The sequence below is a fragment of the Oncorhynchus tshawytscha genome, unplaced genomic scaffold, assembly GCF_018296145.1.
Source record: "Oncorhynchus tshawytscha isolate Ot180627B unplaced genomic scaffold, Otsh_v2.0 Un_contig_7373_pilon_pilon, whole genome shotgun sequence".
Lineage (NCBI taxonomy): Eukaryota > Metazoa > Chordata > Actinopteri > Salmoniformes > Salmonidae > Oncorhynchus > Oncorhynchus tshawytscha.
The window spans coordinates 13222-30000 of NW_024609262.1; the positions used below are offsets into that span (position 1 = coordinate 13222).

At 49.0% G+C, this 16779-nt stretch overlaps 2 protein-coding genes and 1 non-coding gene across 9 annotated transcripts in view; 2 read left to right on the top strand and 1 right to left on the bottom strand.

Annotated features, from left to right (window-relative positions):
- Positions 1–553: 553 nt before the first annotated feature.
- LOC112242092 (translationally-controlled tumor protein homolog) lies at positions 554–3170 on the top strand. 3 transcript variants are annotated; one of them, XM_042314680.1, is made up of 4 exons: positions 554–710; positions 1146–1219; positions 1465–1652; positions 2969–3170. In XM_042314680.1, the coding sequence occupies exons 1-4, from the start codon at positions 683–685 to the stop codon at positions 3153–3155; spliced, it is 477 nt and encodes a 158-aa protein (XP_042170614.1). In that variant the 5' UTR covers positions 554–682; the 3' UTR covers positions 3156–3170. The 3 variants fall into 3 exon arrangements, with proteins under 3 accessions (XP_042170614.1, XP_042170615.1, XP_042170616.1); XM_042314681.1 differs by having other exon boundaries at positions 2887–3063; XM_042314682.1 differs by lacking the exon at positions 2969–3170 and adding an exon at positions 2797–2878.
- Positions 3171–8776: 5606 nt separating this feature from the next.
- Positions 8777–8912, top strand: LOC121844507. Its single transcript, XR_006082016.1, has one exon. It is a non-coding gene; the product is annotated as a small nucleolar RNA SNORA31 (small nucleolar RNA).
- Positions 8913–11991: 3079 nt separating this feature from the next.
- gtf2f2a (general transcription factor IIF, polypeptide 2a) overlaps positions 11992–16779 on the bottom strand; it is a 12598-nt gene continuing 7810 nt past the window's right edge. For 4 of the 5 annotated variants that reach the window (XM_042314679.1, XM_042314676.1, XM_042314674.1 and 1 more), the window contains one exon: positions 11992–12787. In XM_042314679.1, the coding sequence (XP_042170613.1) occupies positions 12653–12787 (135 nt within the window). In that variant the 3' untranslated portion in view covers positions 11992–12652. The remainder of the gene's footprint in view (positions 12788–16779) is intronic. The other variant, XM_042314675.1, reaches the window with a different exon arrangement.

Genomic DNA, 16779 nt, shown 5'->3' on the forward strand with positions numbered 1-16779 from the left:
GTTCTCAACTAGCCTACCTGGTTAAATAAAGGTGTTCTCAACTAGCCTACCTGGTTAAATAAAGGTGTTCTCAACTAGCCTACCTGGTTAAATAAAGGTGTTCTCAACTAGCCTACCTGGTTAAATAAAGGTGTTCTCAACTAGCCTACCTGGTTAAATAAAGGTGTTCTAAAAAGGGCCAACACAACGTCAACCCGCCAACTCCACGCTGCTTAAAACCTGAGACAAAAAAAACAAAGATACAAAAATAATAAAAAGGATTAAAAAAAAATGTATTTTTAAGAATAAAGGGGAAAATAAATGAAAAATAAATATAAAAAAATAAATAAACAAACGTTTAAAAAAAAACAATAAAATAATAAAGATAATAGTAAATATTTTAAACAAAAAAAAATAAAAAAATATATATATATTTTATATATATATAAAAAAAAAATGTAGTCATATATATATTACATTTTTTTTTTTAAGTGCAGGCTGGAGAACGCACCCGGAGAAGCGGCACCCTGCGACGTGTCCTCAAGGGGGCGCCGGGGGACCGGAAGTGACGTCAGCAGCGCCCGCCGCTATCTAAGTTGGGGAACCGCCGTTCTCTGTCCTTTTTCTCCTTACGAGTCCTGAGACGGGTAGGGATCCAAAAACATCTTCCCGTGGAACGGCACTTTTTTACAATCCGACAAAAATGATCATCTACAAGGATATCATCACCGGTAATTTAACGTTTATATTTATCAATATTTCTGTTATTATTTATTTTATAAATATATTTTTGTGTTGGTCTGCATTTGTAGTGTGTGTTTTTTTGGGGCCTACCGGAAGTCTCCACTGGCCTTTGTGCCAACGATGTGGAAATTACTTTTATAAAATAACAAACTTAGTCGTAGTTCCTCCATGGGTATTCTGTACCGGGATAGATCCAATTTGTACATTTTATATGTACTGTAAACCGATAGACTGTGTTTACCGGAGAGTTGGCGAGGCCTACCGGCGTTTGGCTAATTAGGTGACAAGTTGTACTAAAATGCCCTGTTTTTCTATCGTATAACAGATGATTTTTAGTTACCCTACTAGTTGACACAATAGTTATCTACCGTTTCAACTCCCACGTTTTGGGGTATGCGTTGGTTAATAACGATGTATTTCAGGAGATGAGCTATTCACCGAGGTCTACAAAATCACGGAGGTCTGCGACGGTATGCTGTACGAGGTACAGGGAAAGGTACGTTTTAATCACGTCCACCTATAAGTTACTGAACCGTATTGAAAAACGGTCATCTTCCTTAGCTGTTAGCATACTTGTCTAGCTATTCCATTTATTTCACTCACTTCAAAGTACAGGAGGGTTATGATAACATAATTTCGGCTTTGGTAGACTGGATCCTCTAGTTAACTACGGTGACGTGTTGATACCGGTGTACCGTTTAGCCTGTTAGACTAAAAACCAGGATCTCTCCTCCCTTCCAGCTCACTTCCAGATCGGAGGACGTCGACGGTGCGTTAATCGGTGCCAACGCCTCTGCAGAGGGCGGGGATGAGGGCAGTGAAGCGTCCACGGTCAGTGGAGTCGACATTGTGCTCAACAGCAAACTGCAGGAGACCTCGGCCTACAACAAGAAGGCTTACCAGAGCTACATCAAGGGCTATATGAAGGCGTAAGTGTCTCTGGCATCTCATCTAACACACGTTTTTTTTATGAAACATTTCTTATTTACAACTACGGCCTATCGGGGAACTGGTGGGTTTAACTGCCTTGTTCAGGGGCAGAATTACTTATTATTAAATGTTTTTTTTTAACCTTGTCAACTCTGGGATTTGATCCAGCAACCTTTCACTTACTGGCCCAACACCAGTAACAGGACAAGAGTGATATTTCAATGGCAAATCAGACTAAACTGTCAGGCTGATTTTAAAATGCATGTTGACAAGCCTGGGCAACTTGACTCTGGTGACACCCAGGGGGTTTTGGTAACTGATACACACATGACATCGTATGTCCCTGGACTTTCTGCACGGCCTGCTATGACTCATCGGATTGTTCCATTATGGGTCTCAAATGGGTGTAAATACCTGTTAAACCCCAGGGGTCGACGTGGTTCAGTCCAGTCTAAATACCTGTTGAACCACAGGGAGTCGACATGGTTCAGTCCAGTCTAAATACCTGTTGAACCACAGGGAGTCGACATGGTTCAGTCCAGTCTAAAGGGGTGTAAATACCTGTTGAACCACAGGGAGTCGACATGGTTCAGTCCAGTCTAAATGGGTGTAAATACCTGTTGAACCACAGGGAGTCTACATGGTTCAGTCCAGTCTAAATACCTGTTGAACCACAGGGAGTCGACGTGGTTCAGTCCAGTCTAAATACCTGTTGAACCACAGGGAGTCGACGTGGTTCAGTCCAGTCTAAATACCTGTTGAACCACAGGGAGTCGACGTGGTTCAGTCCAGTCTAAATTTCTGTTAAGCCACAGGGAGTCGACATGGTTCAGTCCAGTCTAGTCTAAAGGGGTCTAAATACCTGTTGAACCACAGGGAGTCGACATGGTTCAGTCTAAATACCTGTTGAACCACAGGGAGTCGACATGGTTCAGTCCAGTCTAAATACCTGTTGAACCACAGGGAGTCTACATGGTTCAGTCCAGTCTAAATACCTGTTGAACCACAGGGAGTCGACATGGTTCAGTCCAGTCTAAAGGGGTGTAAATACCTGTTGAACCACAGGGAGTCGACATGGTTCAGTCCAGTCTAAAGGGGTGTAAATACCTGTTAAAGAATGTAACACAGTTGTCCCCCCCCCCGGGTCAAGGCCAAGCTGGAGGAGCAGGGTTCTAAGAGGGTACAGACAGCCTGATGGGTAATGTTAGTTGTGTGTGTGTGTCCCCCCCCCAGGGTCAAGGCCAAGCTGGAGGAGCAGGGTTCTAAGAGGGAACAGACAGCCTGATGGGTAATGTTAGTTGTGTGTCCCCCCCAGGGTCAAGGCCAAGCTGGAGGAGCAGGGTTCTAAGAGGGTACAGGCCTTCATGGCAGGTGCCCCAGCAGCTGTTAAGATGATCCTGGGGAACCTCGATAAATACCAGGTGAGAGAATCCACCCCCCCCCCCTTTTCAGTGTCCATATATATAGTGCACTATATGGGTGGGAGGGGGCATTTGGGATGAACCCAACGGCCGGTGCTGTGTGGAAATGGACACGGTTTTATATTGGATGAATGGGGGCTGGTTAAAATGGACACTGTTTTATATTGGATGAATGGGGGCTGGTTGAAATGGACACTGTTTTATATTGGATGAAGGGGGGCTGGTTGAAATGGACACTGTTTTATATTGGATGAATGGGGGCTGGTTGAAATGGACGCTGTACAGTGATGATCTCAGGACACCTTTAGAGGCTGTGACCTATGACACTAACATCTGTATTTTACCGGAGTACGTTGTCAAGTCGCTGGCTTACACTTTGGCGTTTGTATCTGTAGGGGGGGGTTGTGGTTTGTTCCAAACGGGCCTCTCTTCCTCTGAACAGTGTCTCCTTGTATGTCCTGTTGATCACGTGACCTGCTCCTCTTCTCCAGTTCTTCAGGTGAGGACGGTGAGTCCATGAACTGGGGCGCCTGGCTCTGCTAAGTTACCGGGACTGTCTGGTTCTCTGAGGGGGACGGAGGACTGTCTGGTTTCTTCAAAGACTGTCTGGATCTGAGGGGATCGGGGGACTGTCTGGTTCTCTGTGACGACGGAGGACTGTCTGGTTCTCTGTAGGGGACGGAGGACTGTCTGGTTTCTCTGTAGGGGACGGAGGACTGTCTGGTTCTCTGTAGGGGACGGAGGACTGTCTGGTTCTCTGTACAGGGACGGAGGACTGTCTGGTTCTCTGTAGGGGACGGAGGACTGTCTGGTTCTCTGTAGGGGACGGAGGCTGTCTGGTTCTCTGTAGGGGACGGAGGACTGTCTGGTTCTCTGTAGGGGACGGAGGGCTGTCTGGTTCTCTGTAGGGGACGGAGGGCTGTCTGGTTCTCTGTAGGGGACGGAGGGCTGTCTGGTTCTCTGTAGGGGACGGAGGGCTGTCTGGTTCTCTGTAGGGGACGGAGGACTGTCTGGTTCTCTGTAGGGGACGGAGGGCTGTCTGGTTCTCTGTAGGGGACGGAGGGCTGTCTGGTTCTCTGTAGGGGACGGAGGGCTGTCTGGTTCTCTGTAGGGGACGGAGGGCTGTCTGGTTCTCTGTAGGGGACGGAGTCTGGTTCTCTGTAGGGGACGGAGGGCTGTCTGGTTCTCTGTAGGGGACGGAGGGCTGTCTGGTTCTCTGTAGGGGACGGAGGGCTGTCTGGTTCTCTGTAGGGGACGGAGGACTGTCTGGTTCTCTGTAGGGGGGAGGGCTGTCTGGTTCTCTGAGGGGGGAGGCTGTCTGTCTGGTTCTCTGTAGGGGGGACGGAGGACTGTCTGGTTCTCTGTAGGGGACGGAGGACTGTCTGGTTCTCTGTAGGGGACGGACGGGGACTGTCTGGTTCTCTGTAGGGGACGGAGGGCTGTCTGGTTCTCTGTAGGGCTGTCTGGGGACGGAGGGCTGTCTGGTTCTCGGAGGACTGTCTGGTTCTCTGTAGGGGACGGAGGGGGACTGTCTGGTTCTCTGTAGGGGACGGAGGACTGTCTGGTTCTCTGTAGGGGACGGAGGACTGTCTGGTTCTCTGTAGGGGACGGAGGACTGTCTGGTTCTCTGTAGGGGACGGAGGACTGGGGACGGAGGACTGTCTGGTTCTCTGTAGGGGACGGAGGACTGTCTGGTTCTCTGTAGGGGACGGAGGACTGTCTGGTTCTCTGTAGGGGACGGAGGACTGTCTGGTTCTCTGTAGGGGACGGAGGACTGTCTGGTTCTCTGTAGGGGACGGAGGACTGTCTGGTTCTCTGTAGGGGACGGAGGACTGTCTGGTTCTCTGTACTGGGGTAGGGGACGGAGGACTGTCTGGTTCTCTGTAGGGGACGGAGGACTGTCTGGTTCTCTGTAGGGGACGGAGGACTGTCTGGTTCTCTGTAGGGGACGGAGGACTGTCTGGTTCTCTGTAGGGGACGGAGGACTGTCTGGTTCTCTGTAGGGGACGGAGGACTGTCTGGTTCTCTGTAGGGGACGGAGGACTGTCTGGTTCTCTGTAGGGGACGGAGGACTGTCTGGTTCTCTGTAGGGGACGGAGGACTGTCTGGTTCTCTGTAGGGGACGGAGGACTGTCTGGTTCTCTGTAGGGGATAGGGACCCACTGTCTACTTTAGACCAGCCCTATAGAACCCTATTCCCTATATAGTGACACTACTTTAGACCAGGGCCCTATAGAACCCTATTCCCTATATAGTGCACTACTTTAGACCAGGGCCCTATAGAACCCTATTCCCTATATAGTGCACTACTTTAGACCAGGGCCCTATAGAACCCTATTCCCTATATAGTGCACTACTTTAGACCAGAGCCCTATAGAACCCTATTCCCTATATAGTGCACTACTTTAGACCAGAGCCCTATAGAACCCTATTCCCTATATAGTGCACTACTTTAGACCAGGGCCCTATAGAACCCTATTCCCTATATAGTGCACTACTTTAGACCAGAGCCCTATAGAACCCTATTCCCTATATAGTGCACTACTTTAGACCAGGGCCCTATAGAACCCTATTCCCTATACATAGTGCACTACTTTAGACCAGGGCCCTATAGAACCCTATTCCCTATATAGTGCACTACTTTAGACCAGGGCCCTATAGAACCCTATTCCCTATATAGTGCACTACTTTAGACCAGGGCCCTATAGAACCCTCTTCCCTATATAGTGCACAACTTTAGACCAGGGCCCTATAGAACCCTATTCCCTATATATAGTGCACTACTTTAGACCAGGGCCCTATAGAACCCTATTCCCTATATAGTGCACTACTTTAGACCAGAGCCCTATAGAACCCTATTCCCTATACATAGTGCACTACTTTAGACCAGAACCCTATTCCCTATATATAGTGCACTACTTAGACCAGGGCCCTATAGAACCCTATTCCCTATACATAGTGCACTACTTTAGACCAGGGCCCTATAGAACCCTATTCCCTATATAGTGCACTACTTTAGACCAGGGCCCTATAGAACCCTATTCCCTATGTAGTGCACTACTTTAGACCAGGGCCCTATAGAACCCTATTCCCTATATAGTGCACTACTTTAGACCAGGGCCCTATAGAAGCCTATTCCCTATATAGTGCACTACTTTAGACCAAATAGAACCCTATTCCCTATATAGTGCACTACTTTAGACCAGATCCCTATAGAACCCTATTCCCTATATAGTGTACTACTTTAGACCAGAGCCCTATAGAACCCTATTCCCTTTATAGTGCACTACTTTAGACCAGGGCCCTATAGAACCCTATTCCCTATATAGTGCACTACTTTAGACCAGGGCCCTATAGAACCCTATTCCCTATATATAGTGCACTACTTTAGACCAGGACCCTATAGAACCCTGTTCCCTATATAGTGCACTACTTTAGACCAGAGCCCTATAGAACCCTATTCCCTACATAGTGCACTACTTTAGACCAGGGCCCTATAGAACCCTATTCCCTATATAGTGCACTACTTTAGACCAGAACCCTATTCCCTATATAGTGCACTATTTTAGACCAGGGCCCTATAGAACCCTATTCCCTATATAGTGCACTACTTTAGACCAGAACCCTAGAACCCTATTCCCTATATAGTGCACTACTTTAGACCAGAGCCCTATAGAACCCTATTCCCTGTATAGTGCACTACTTTAGACCAGGGCCCTATAGAACCCTATTCCCTATATAGTGCCTACTTTAGACCAGAACCCTATTCCCTATATAGTGCACTACTTTAGACCAGGGCCCTATAGAACCCTATTCCCTATATAGTGCACTACTTTAGACCAGAACCCTATAGAACCCTATTCCCTACATAGTGCACTACTTTAGACCAGAGCCCTATAGAACCCTATTCCCTATATAGTGCACTACTTTAGACCAGAACCCTATTCCCTATATAGTGCACTACTTTAGACCAGAGCCCTATAGAACCCTATTCCCTACATAGTGCACTACTTTAGACCAGGGCCCTATAGAACCCTATTCCCTACATAGTGCACTACTTTAGACCAGAGCCCTATAGAACCCTATTCCCTACATAGTGCACTACTTTAGACCAGAGCCCTATAGAACCCTATTCCCTATATAGTGCACTACTTTAGACCAGGGCCCTATAGAACCCTATTCCCTATATAGTGCACTACTTTAGACCAGAGCCCTATAGAACCCTATTCCCTACATAGTGCACTACTTTAGACCAGGGCCCTATAGAACCCTATTCCCTACATAGTGCACTACTTTAGACCAGAGCCCTATAGAACCCTATTCCCTACATAGTGCACTACTTTAGACCAGGGCCCTATAGAACCCTATTCCCTACATAGTGCACTACTTTAGACCAGGGCCCTATAGAACCCTATTCCCTATATAGTGCACTACTTTAGACCAGGGCCCTATAGAACCCTATTCCCTATATAGTGAACTACTTTAGACCAGGGCCCAGAACCCTATTCCCTATATAGTGCACTACTTTAGACCAGAGCCCTATAGAACCCATTCCCTATAGTAGTAAAGCTAGTTTAGACCAGGGCCCTATAGAACCCTATTCCCTACATAGTGCACTACTTTGCAGACCAGGGCCCTATAGAACCCTATTCCCAGTGTATATAGTGCACTACTTTAGACCTAGACTGTTTCTGTGGGTGTCGGACCCCCCTGTTTCTGTGGGTGTCGGCCTGTTTCTGTGGGTGTCGGCCTGTTTCTGTGGGTGTCGGCCTGTTTCTGTGGGTGTCGGCCTGTTTCTGTGGGTGTCGGCCTGTTTCTGTGGGTGTCGGCCTGTTTCTGTGGGTGTCGGCCTGTTTCTGTGGGTGTTTTTTGATTCACTTTGTCCCATATGGTACACCAGTGGTCTAAAGTAGTGTACTATATAGGGCCCTGGTCTAAAGTAGTGTACTATGTAGGGCTCTGGTCTAAAGTAGTGCACTATATAGGGCTCTGGTCTAAAGTAGTGCACTATATAGGGCCCTGGTCTAAAGTAGTGTACTATGTAGGGCTCTGGTCTAAAGTAGTGCACTATATAGGGCTCTGGTCTAAAGTAGTGCACTATATAGGGCTCTGGTCTAAAGTAGTGCACTATATAGGGCTCTGGTCTAAAGTAGTGCACTATATAGGGCTCTGGTCTAAAGTAGTGCACTATATAGGGCTCTGGTCTAAAGTAGTGCACTATATAGGGCCCTGGTCTAAAGTAGTGCACTATATAGGGCCCTGGTCTAAAGTAGTGCACTATATAGGGCCCTGGTCTAAAGTAGTGCACTATATAGGGCCCTGGTCTAAAGTAGTGCACTATATAGGGCCCTGGTCTAAAGTAGTGCACTATATAGGGCCCTGGTCTAAAGTAGCACTATATAGGGCCCTGGTACTAAGTAGTGCATTCATCTATAGGGCCCTGGTCTAAAGTAGTGCACTATATAGGGCCCTGGTCTAAAGTAGTGCACTATATAGGGCCCTGGTCTAAAGTAGTGCACTATATAGGGCCCTGGTCTAAAGTAGTGCACTATATAGGGCCCTGGTCTAAAGTAGTGCACTATATAGGGCCCTGGTCTAAAGTAGTGCACTATATAGGGCCCTGGTCTAAAGTAGTGCACTATATATAGGGAATAGGGTGCTATTTAAGATACCAGGCACACCACACTCTGAATACTAAGCCCATGCATTCATCTGATAGACCTGAAGTTCTCCACTGTGACTTCTGGGTTTGCAATTGGATGCTAAATGAAATATTCCCTTGACTTTCCCCGACTGCCTGACTGAGTGGCTGTACGGATAGAGAAGAGGAACACAAGGTGTTTACCAGAGGTGGTACTGCCCAGACAGAGGCAAGAGCCGTTGATTAGGGTGTTGTCCCAAATGGCACCCCTATTCACTTTCTAGTTGACTACTTTTGACCAATCAGACACACCTAATACCTCTATCCATCTCCACGTGGGTAGTAGTCTCCTGTCTCCGCTATCCCCTCCACGTGGGTAGTAGTCTCTCCTGTCTCCGCTATCCCCTCCACGTGGGTAGTAGTCTCTCCTGTCTCCATCCCCTCCACGTGGGTAGTAGTCTCTCCTGTCTCCCGTGGGTAGCTATCCCCTCCACGTGGGTAGTAGTCTCTCCTGTCTCAGACCCCGCTATCCCCTCCATGTGGGTAGTAGTCTCTCCTGTCTCCGCTATCCCCTCCACGTGGGTAGTAGTCTCTCCTCTGTCTCTGCTATCCATCTCCACATGGGTAGTAGTCTCTCCTCTGTCCATCTCCACGTGGGTAGTAGTCTCTCCTCTGTCCATCTCCACATGGGTAGTAGTCTCTCCTCTGTCCATCTCCACGTGGGTAGTAGTCTCTCCTCTGTCCATCTCCACGTGGGTAGTAGTCTCTCCTCGTGGGTAGTAGTCTCTCCATCATCTCCACGTGGGTAGTAGTCTCTCCTCTGTCCATCTCCACGTGGGTAGTAGTCTCTCCTCTGTCCATCTCCACGTGGGTAGTAGTCTCTCCTCTGTCCATCTCCACGTGGGTAGTAGTCTCTCCTCTGTCCATCTCCACGTGGGTAGTAGTCTCTCCTCTGTCCATCTCCACGTGGGTAGTAGTCTCTCCTCTGTCCATCTCCACGTGGGTAGTAGTCTCTCCTCTGTCCATCTCCACGTGGGTAGTAGTCTCTCCTCTGTCCATCTCCGCGTGGGTAATAGTCTCTCCTCTGTTTCCTCTCTGCAGTAAACCATCCGGATGTCTAACAGAAGTGCCTGGACCGGAGGGAGCGTGTCTGCTTGTTACCATAGCTACCACCGCCCCTGATCATGGACAGACTGACCCTGCCCTGCCTGCTTGTTACCGTAGCGACCGCCGCCCCGATCATGGACAGACTGACCCTGCCTGTATCCCTCCCAACACCTGGAACAGACTTGTCTTTCTTTTAATCCCAAGTTTTTTTTATTTTTTTGGGCCCCAACCTTCTCTTCGTCCCCCACATCTGGCCTCCCGGGGGAGACGCCAGGCCCTGTCTCTAAACAGACGGTCGTCGGTCAGGACCGTCCCCCCACCGTGGATTGAACCGGCTAGGCTGCTGTGTGCGCGGTGACTTCCATCAGATGTCCAGCTACATTAAGCTCCCACCTTGCTCTCTCACACAATTGTAAAGGACTCATTGACACTATGTTGTGAAATAAACGGGCCTATTGGCCGAAATACAACCGTCCTCTGTGCCGTCTGCGTTCACTCTGATACAGTAACCCCCCTCCCCCTCTGTCTCTGCTCGGGGGTGGGGGGGGGCACCAGACGTCTCGCGTAGCTGTTGCCCTGAACCAGAACACGTGATTCCATTGGTCCACTTATCAAGCCCGTGGCTCATTGGGTCCGGTGGGCCAGTGTGGGGCAACAACAAATACGACACGACTGCTGGTCCCTGGGCAGAGGGTCAGGAAACCCTGTTCTGATGGGTCCATACTGTGTTAACATTGGGTTCTGGTCCCTGTTCTGATGGGGATCTGTTGGGTCCATACTGTGTTGGTTAACATTGGGTTCTGGTCCCTGGGCAGAGGGCCAGGAAACCCTGTTCTGATGGGGGGTCTGTTGGGTCCGTACTGTTGGTAAACATTGGGTTCTGTCCCTGTTCTGATGGGTCCATACTGTGTTGGTTAACATTGGGTTCTGGTCCCTGTTCTGATGGGTCCATACTGTGTTGGTTAACATTGGGTTCTGGTCCCTGTTCTGATGGGTCCATACTGTGTTGGTTAACATTGGGTTCTGGTCCCTGTTCTGATGGGTCCATACTGTGTTCGGCATGGCGGCCGACTTTAAAGGTGAGTCAACTGACTGATCATCTGGCATCGTGTGTATATATCTGTTCGATATTGTGTACAGTAGTCATAATTTACCCATGATACATCAGTGTTGATGCTCTCAAACATGGCCGTGGGTTCATCCAGACAGATATAAATCCTCTAGTTTTAGGAATCCCATCCTGAAGGCTGGTCTAGGATCAGTTTCCCTCTGGGCTGGGTTCATCCAGACAGATATAAATCCTCTAGTTTTAGAAGGAATCCCATCCTGAAGGCTGGTCTAGGATCAGTTTCCCTCTGGGCTGGGTTCATCCAGACAGAGAGAAATCCTCTAGTTTTAGAAGTAATCCCATCCTGAAGGCTGGTCTAGGATCAGTTTCCCTCTGGGCTGGGTTCATCCAGATATAAATCCTCTAGTTTTAAAACATCTGACGGGTCATAGAAGGAATCCCATCCTGTATTTATATCAAGTGTCTCGGTAGGACGGCTGGTCTAGGATCAGTTTTAGGTTTCCATGGATAGGTGGGATCTGTTCCTAGGTCAGCACTCCCAAGTCAGACACTTGATACAGAGGACCTCCGGTTCTATTGGTGGCTTATCAGGAACCTGATCCTAGATCAGGACTCCCAGTCGGACACGATAAAGATGACCTCCGGTTCTATTGGTGGCTTATCAGGAACCTGATCCTAGATCAGGACTCCCAGTCAGACACGATACAGATGACCTCCGGTTCTATTGGTGGCTTATCAGGAACCTGATCCTAGATCAGGACTCCCAGTCGGACACGATAAAGATGACCTCCGGTTCTATTGGTGGCTTATCAGGAACCTGATCCTAGATCAGGACTCCCAGTCGGACACGATAAAGATGACCTCCGGTTCTATTGGTGGCTTATCAGGAACCTGATCCTAGATCAGGACTCCCAGTCAGACACGATACAGATGACCTCCGGTTCTATTGGTGGCTTATCAGGAACCTGATCCTAGATCAGGACTCCCAGTCATATTTCTGCTCAGGACCTTCCAGTTATCCAACTGCACGCAGACTAGTGAGATCACATCTCTACAAGAGTAACACCTCATCTCTAAAGAAAAGCAGACTAGTAGATTAATTTTTTACAAAAACATTTTTATTTTATTCCAAAAGTCATTAATCACTTTATAAACAACTTGTACGTATTGATCCTTGGTTGACGTGTCTGTAAACCGATCACTTCCTGATCAAACGGATCGGTCAGATCCCACAAACACACAGGAATAAACGTCACAGTGGCCCAGGTGAGATGAACCTAAAGCACCTCACTGGTCAGAATAGTAGGAATCCTTCACACGTGTCCCCAAAGTGGCACCCTATTCCCTAAATAGTACACTAAATTTGACCAGGGTCCTGGTTTAAAGTAGTGCACTGTATAGGGAATAGGGTGTCACTTGGGACATGTAGTATAGGACCGGGGGTCCTAACTGAACAACACATCAGTAGCTTGACAACTTTATTTCTCTACATCATTAAAAAACATTTAAGTCTATAAAAACCAAAACGACGCTCTCGAGGAGGCCCCAGACCAGGCTAGTCGTCCTTCTCCTAGTGGTGAGCTCTCTAGGAGGCTGGAGGTCACAGACCAGGCTAGTCGTCCTTCTCCTAGTGGTGAGCTCTCTAGGAGGCTGGAGGTCACAGACCAGGCTAGTCGTCCTCCTAGTGGTGAGCTATCTAGGAGGCTGGAGGTCGTCCTCCTAGTGGTGAGCTATCTAGGAGGCTGGAGGTCCCAGACCAGGCTAGTCGTCGGTCTCCTTCTCCTCCTCCTCTCCTCCCTGGTAGTGTCTGTACTCTGGCTTCAGCTCCCACGTGTTCTTGTGGGTTCCCTTCACGTTGTAGATGCCGATGTCACGCAGAATCTCTTTCAGGTAACTCTGAATGAAGGGGAGGAGGGAGAGAGAGAGAGACAGGAGGGGGGAGGGAGAGAGACGGGGGGGGGAGAGAGAGAGAGACAGGAGAGGGGGGGGGGAGAGACAAGGGAGTGTTAAGGTGTTGTATTATAATATAGACTACTAATCACACAGGAATAGGGAGCAGGAAAGAGCGTTGAGTTTCCAGTCTGGTCTTGAATTCCCTGTTTCACCTCTTATATGTACAAAAGGAAATATTGTGTAAAGTATTACATCACTAACTTAACCAGATAAAAACCCACCTCAGACTGAAACATAAACCACCACAGACGACCCGCTCATGAGGCATCCGTCTCCACGGCCGCAGATTGACCAGGCCACCTCAGACTGAAACATAAACCACCACAGACGACCCGCTCATTGACCAGGCCACCTCAGACTGAAACATAAACCACCACAGACGACCCGCTCATGAGGCATCCGTCTCCACGGCCGCAGATTGACCAGGCCACCTCAGACTGAAACATAAACCACCACAGACGACCCGCTCATGAGGCATCCGTCTCCGCAGATTGACGAGGCCACCTCAGACTGAAACATAAACCACCACAGACGACCCGCTCATGAGGCATCCGTCTCCGCAGATTGACGAGGCCAGCCTTTTCTGAGCTGAACTAACCCAAGACGCAGCTCTCTAACAACACATAAAACCCTCACCTAATTCTGCCACAAAACAACGCCACTCTCTCTCATAGGGGCTTTTTAAGGTGAGCGCTAATGTGCCTTTGATAAACAGTGGCCCATTTGGTCAAAAGGCAGAGGTGTCTTGTCCATTCCCAGCGCTCCTCTCCAGGGGGCTTTTGAAGAGACTCCTCCAACATTCAGTCCAAAGAAAATGGCCTCCTATAAATCACGTAGCAGATGAAGATGTGGTAGAGAGAGAGAGGAGGTGGCCTTTTCTGTCGTCTACAGGCTAGAGATAAAAATGGATGACAATGTAACGAGACAGGACACTTTTTAAAATCCTGCATGTTTCTCTGAAAAAGAGCCAGTACCCTAAAATGGCAACACACTAAAAGAGCTGTCCTGTTTACAACACGTCCCGAAAACTTGACGGGTCAGAGTGGAAAATCACAACTGTTGTCCCAAGGAGTTTCACCCCGTTGTCATGATCAGCGATTTCAAGTTTGTATCTGTCAATTATTTTTAACAAGCTGATTTTATAGCGAAAAGTATTTAAATAAATAAGTCTGCATTCATTTCCCACCGCGTAAACACATCGTAAAATAAACCCAGAGCTTAATAAAAATAGACTAATTGATTTTAGGACTCGGGGAATCAGGACCAATAAAGCCAAAGGCCTGTTTTACAAAACAGCGTGTCGACCACACGGACGGACATTCAGACCATTGAGGGGCGACGTGGTCGGCGACACCCCAGCAAGCACAAGATGTTGGTCCTGTCCCGGACGTTGTTTTTTGGTGTTTCACAAAACGGTACATTTACCACAGATGGGCCATTCGCAACATTTTATTTCAGGCAACACCTCAGTGAGCGGCGACCGATGCTTTCAACACCTCAGTGAGCAGTGACCGATGCTTTCAACACCTCAGTGAGCGGTGACCGATGCTTTCAACACCTCAGTGAGCGGCGACCGATGCTTTCAACACCTCAGTGAGCGGCGACCGATGCTTTCAACACCTCAGTGAGCGGCGACCGATGCTTTCAACACCTCAGTGAGCGGCGACCGATGCTTTCAACATCTCAGTGAGCGGCGACCGATGCTTTCAACACCTCAGTGAGCAGCGACCCGATGCTTTCAACACCTCAGTGAGCGATGCTTTCAACACCTCAGTGAGCGATGCTTTCAACACCTCAGTGCTTTCAACACCTCAGTGAGCGATGCTTTCAACACCTCAGTGAGCGATGCTTTCAACACCTCAGTGACCGATGCTTTCAACACCTCAGTGAGCGGTGACACCTCAGTGCGATGCTTTCAACACCTCAGTGACCGATGCTTTCAACACCTCAGTGAGCGATGCTTTCAACACCTCAGTGAGCGATGCTTTCAACACCTCAGTGACCGATGCTTTCAACACCTCAGTGAGCGGTGACCGATGCTTTCAACACCTCAGTGAGCGATGCTTTCAACAACAACACCTCAGTGACCGATGCTTTCAACACCTCAGTGACCGATGCTTTCAACACCTCAGTGAGTGACCGATGCTTTCAACACCTCAGTGACCGATGCTTTCAACACCTCAGTGAGCGGCGACCGATGCTTTCAACACCTCAGTGAGCGGCGACCGATGCTTTCAACACCTCAGTGAGCGGCGACCGATGCTTTCAACACCTCAGTGAGCGGCGACCGATGCTTTCAACACCTCAGTGAGCAGCGACCGATGCTTTCAACACCTCAGTGAGCGGTGACCGATGCTTTCAACATCTCAGTGAGCAGTGAGCGAGCAGCAACCGATGCTTTCAACACCTCAGTGAGCGGCGACCGATGCTTTCAACACCTCAGTGAGCGATGCTTTCAACACCTCAGTGAGCGGCGACCGATGCTTTCAACACCTCAGTGAGTGATGCTTTCAACACCTCAGCGACCGATGCTTTCAACACCTCAGTGACCGATGCTTTCAACACCTCAGTGACCGATGCTTTCAACACCTCAGTCAGTGCTTTCAACACCTCAGTGACCGATGCTTTCAACACCTCAGTGACCGATGCTTTCAACACCTCAGTGAGACCGATGCTTTCAACACCTCAGTGACCGATGCTTTCACACACCAGTCAGTGAGCGAGTGACCGATGCTTTCAACACCTCAGTGCTTTCAACACCTCAGTGAGCGAGCGACCGATGCTTTCAACACCTCAGTGAGCGGCGACCCGATGCTTTCAACACCTCAGTGAGCGGTGACCGATGCTTTCAACACCTCAGTGAGCGGCGACCGATGCTTTCAACACCTCAGTGAGCGGTGACCGATGCTTTCAACACCTCAGTGAGCGGCGACCGATGCTTTCAACACCTCAGTGAGCGGCAGTGACCGATGCTTTCAACACCTCAGTGAACGGTGACCGATGCTTTCAACACCTCAGTGACCGATGCTTTCAACACCTCAGTGAGCGGTGACCGATGCTTTCAACACCGCAGTGAGCGGTGACCGATGCTTTCAACACCTCAGTGACCGATGCTTTCAACACCTCAGTGAGCGGTGACCGATGCTTTCAACACCTCAGTGAGCGGTGACCGATGCTTTCAACACCTCAGTGAGCGGTGACCGATGCTTTCAACACCGCAGTGAGCGGTGACCGATGCTTTCAACACCTCAGTGACCGATGCTTTCAACACCTCAGTGAGCGGTGACCGATGCTTTCAACACCTCAGTGAGCGGCGACCGATGCTTTCAACATCTCAGTGGGCAGCGACCGATGCTTTCAACACCTCAGTGAGCAGCGACCGATGCTTTTCAACACCTCAGTGACCGATGCTTTCAACACCTCAGTTCAACACCTCAGTGACCGATGCTTTCAACACCTCAGTGACCGATGCTTTCAACATCTCAGTGAGCAGCGACCGATGCTTTCAACACCTCAGTGAGCGGCGCTTTCAACACCCGATGCTTTCAACATCTCAGTGAGCAGCGACCGATGCTTTCAACATCTCAGTGAGCGGCGACCGATGCTTTCAACACCGCAGTGAGCGATGCTTTCAACACCTCAGTGAGCGATGCTTTCAACACCTCAGTCAGTGCTTTCAGCAGTGAGCGATGCTTTCAACACCTCAGTGAGCGATGCTTTCAACACCTCAGTGAGCGATGCTTTCAACACCTCAGTGAGCGATGCTTTCAACACCTCAGTGAGTGAACACCTCAGTGAGCGATGCTTTCAACACCTCAGTGAGCGATGCTTTCAACACCTCAGTGAGCGATGCTTTCAACACCTCAGTGAATGCTTTCACCTCAGTGAGCGATGCTTTCAACACCTCAGTGAGCGATGCTTTCAACACCTCAGTG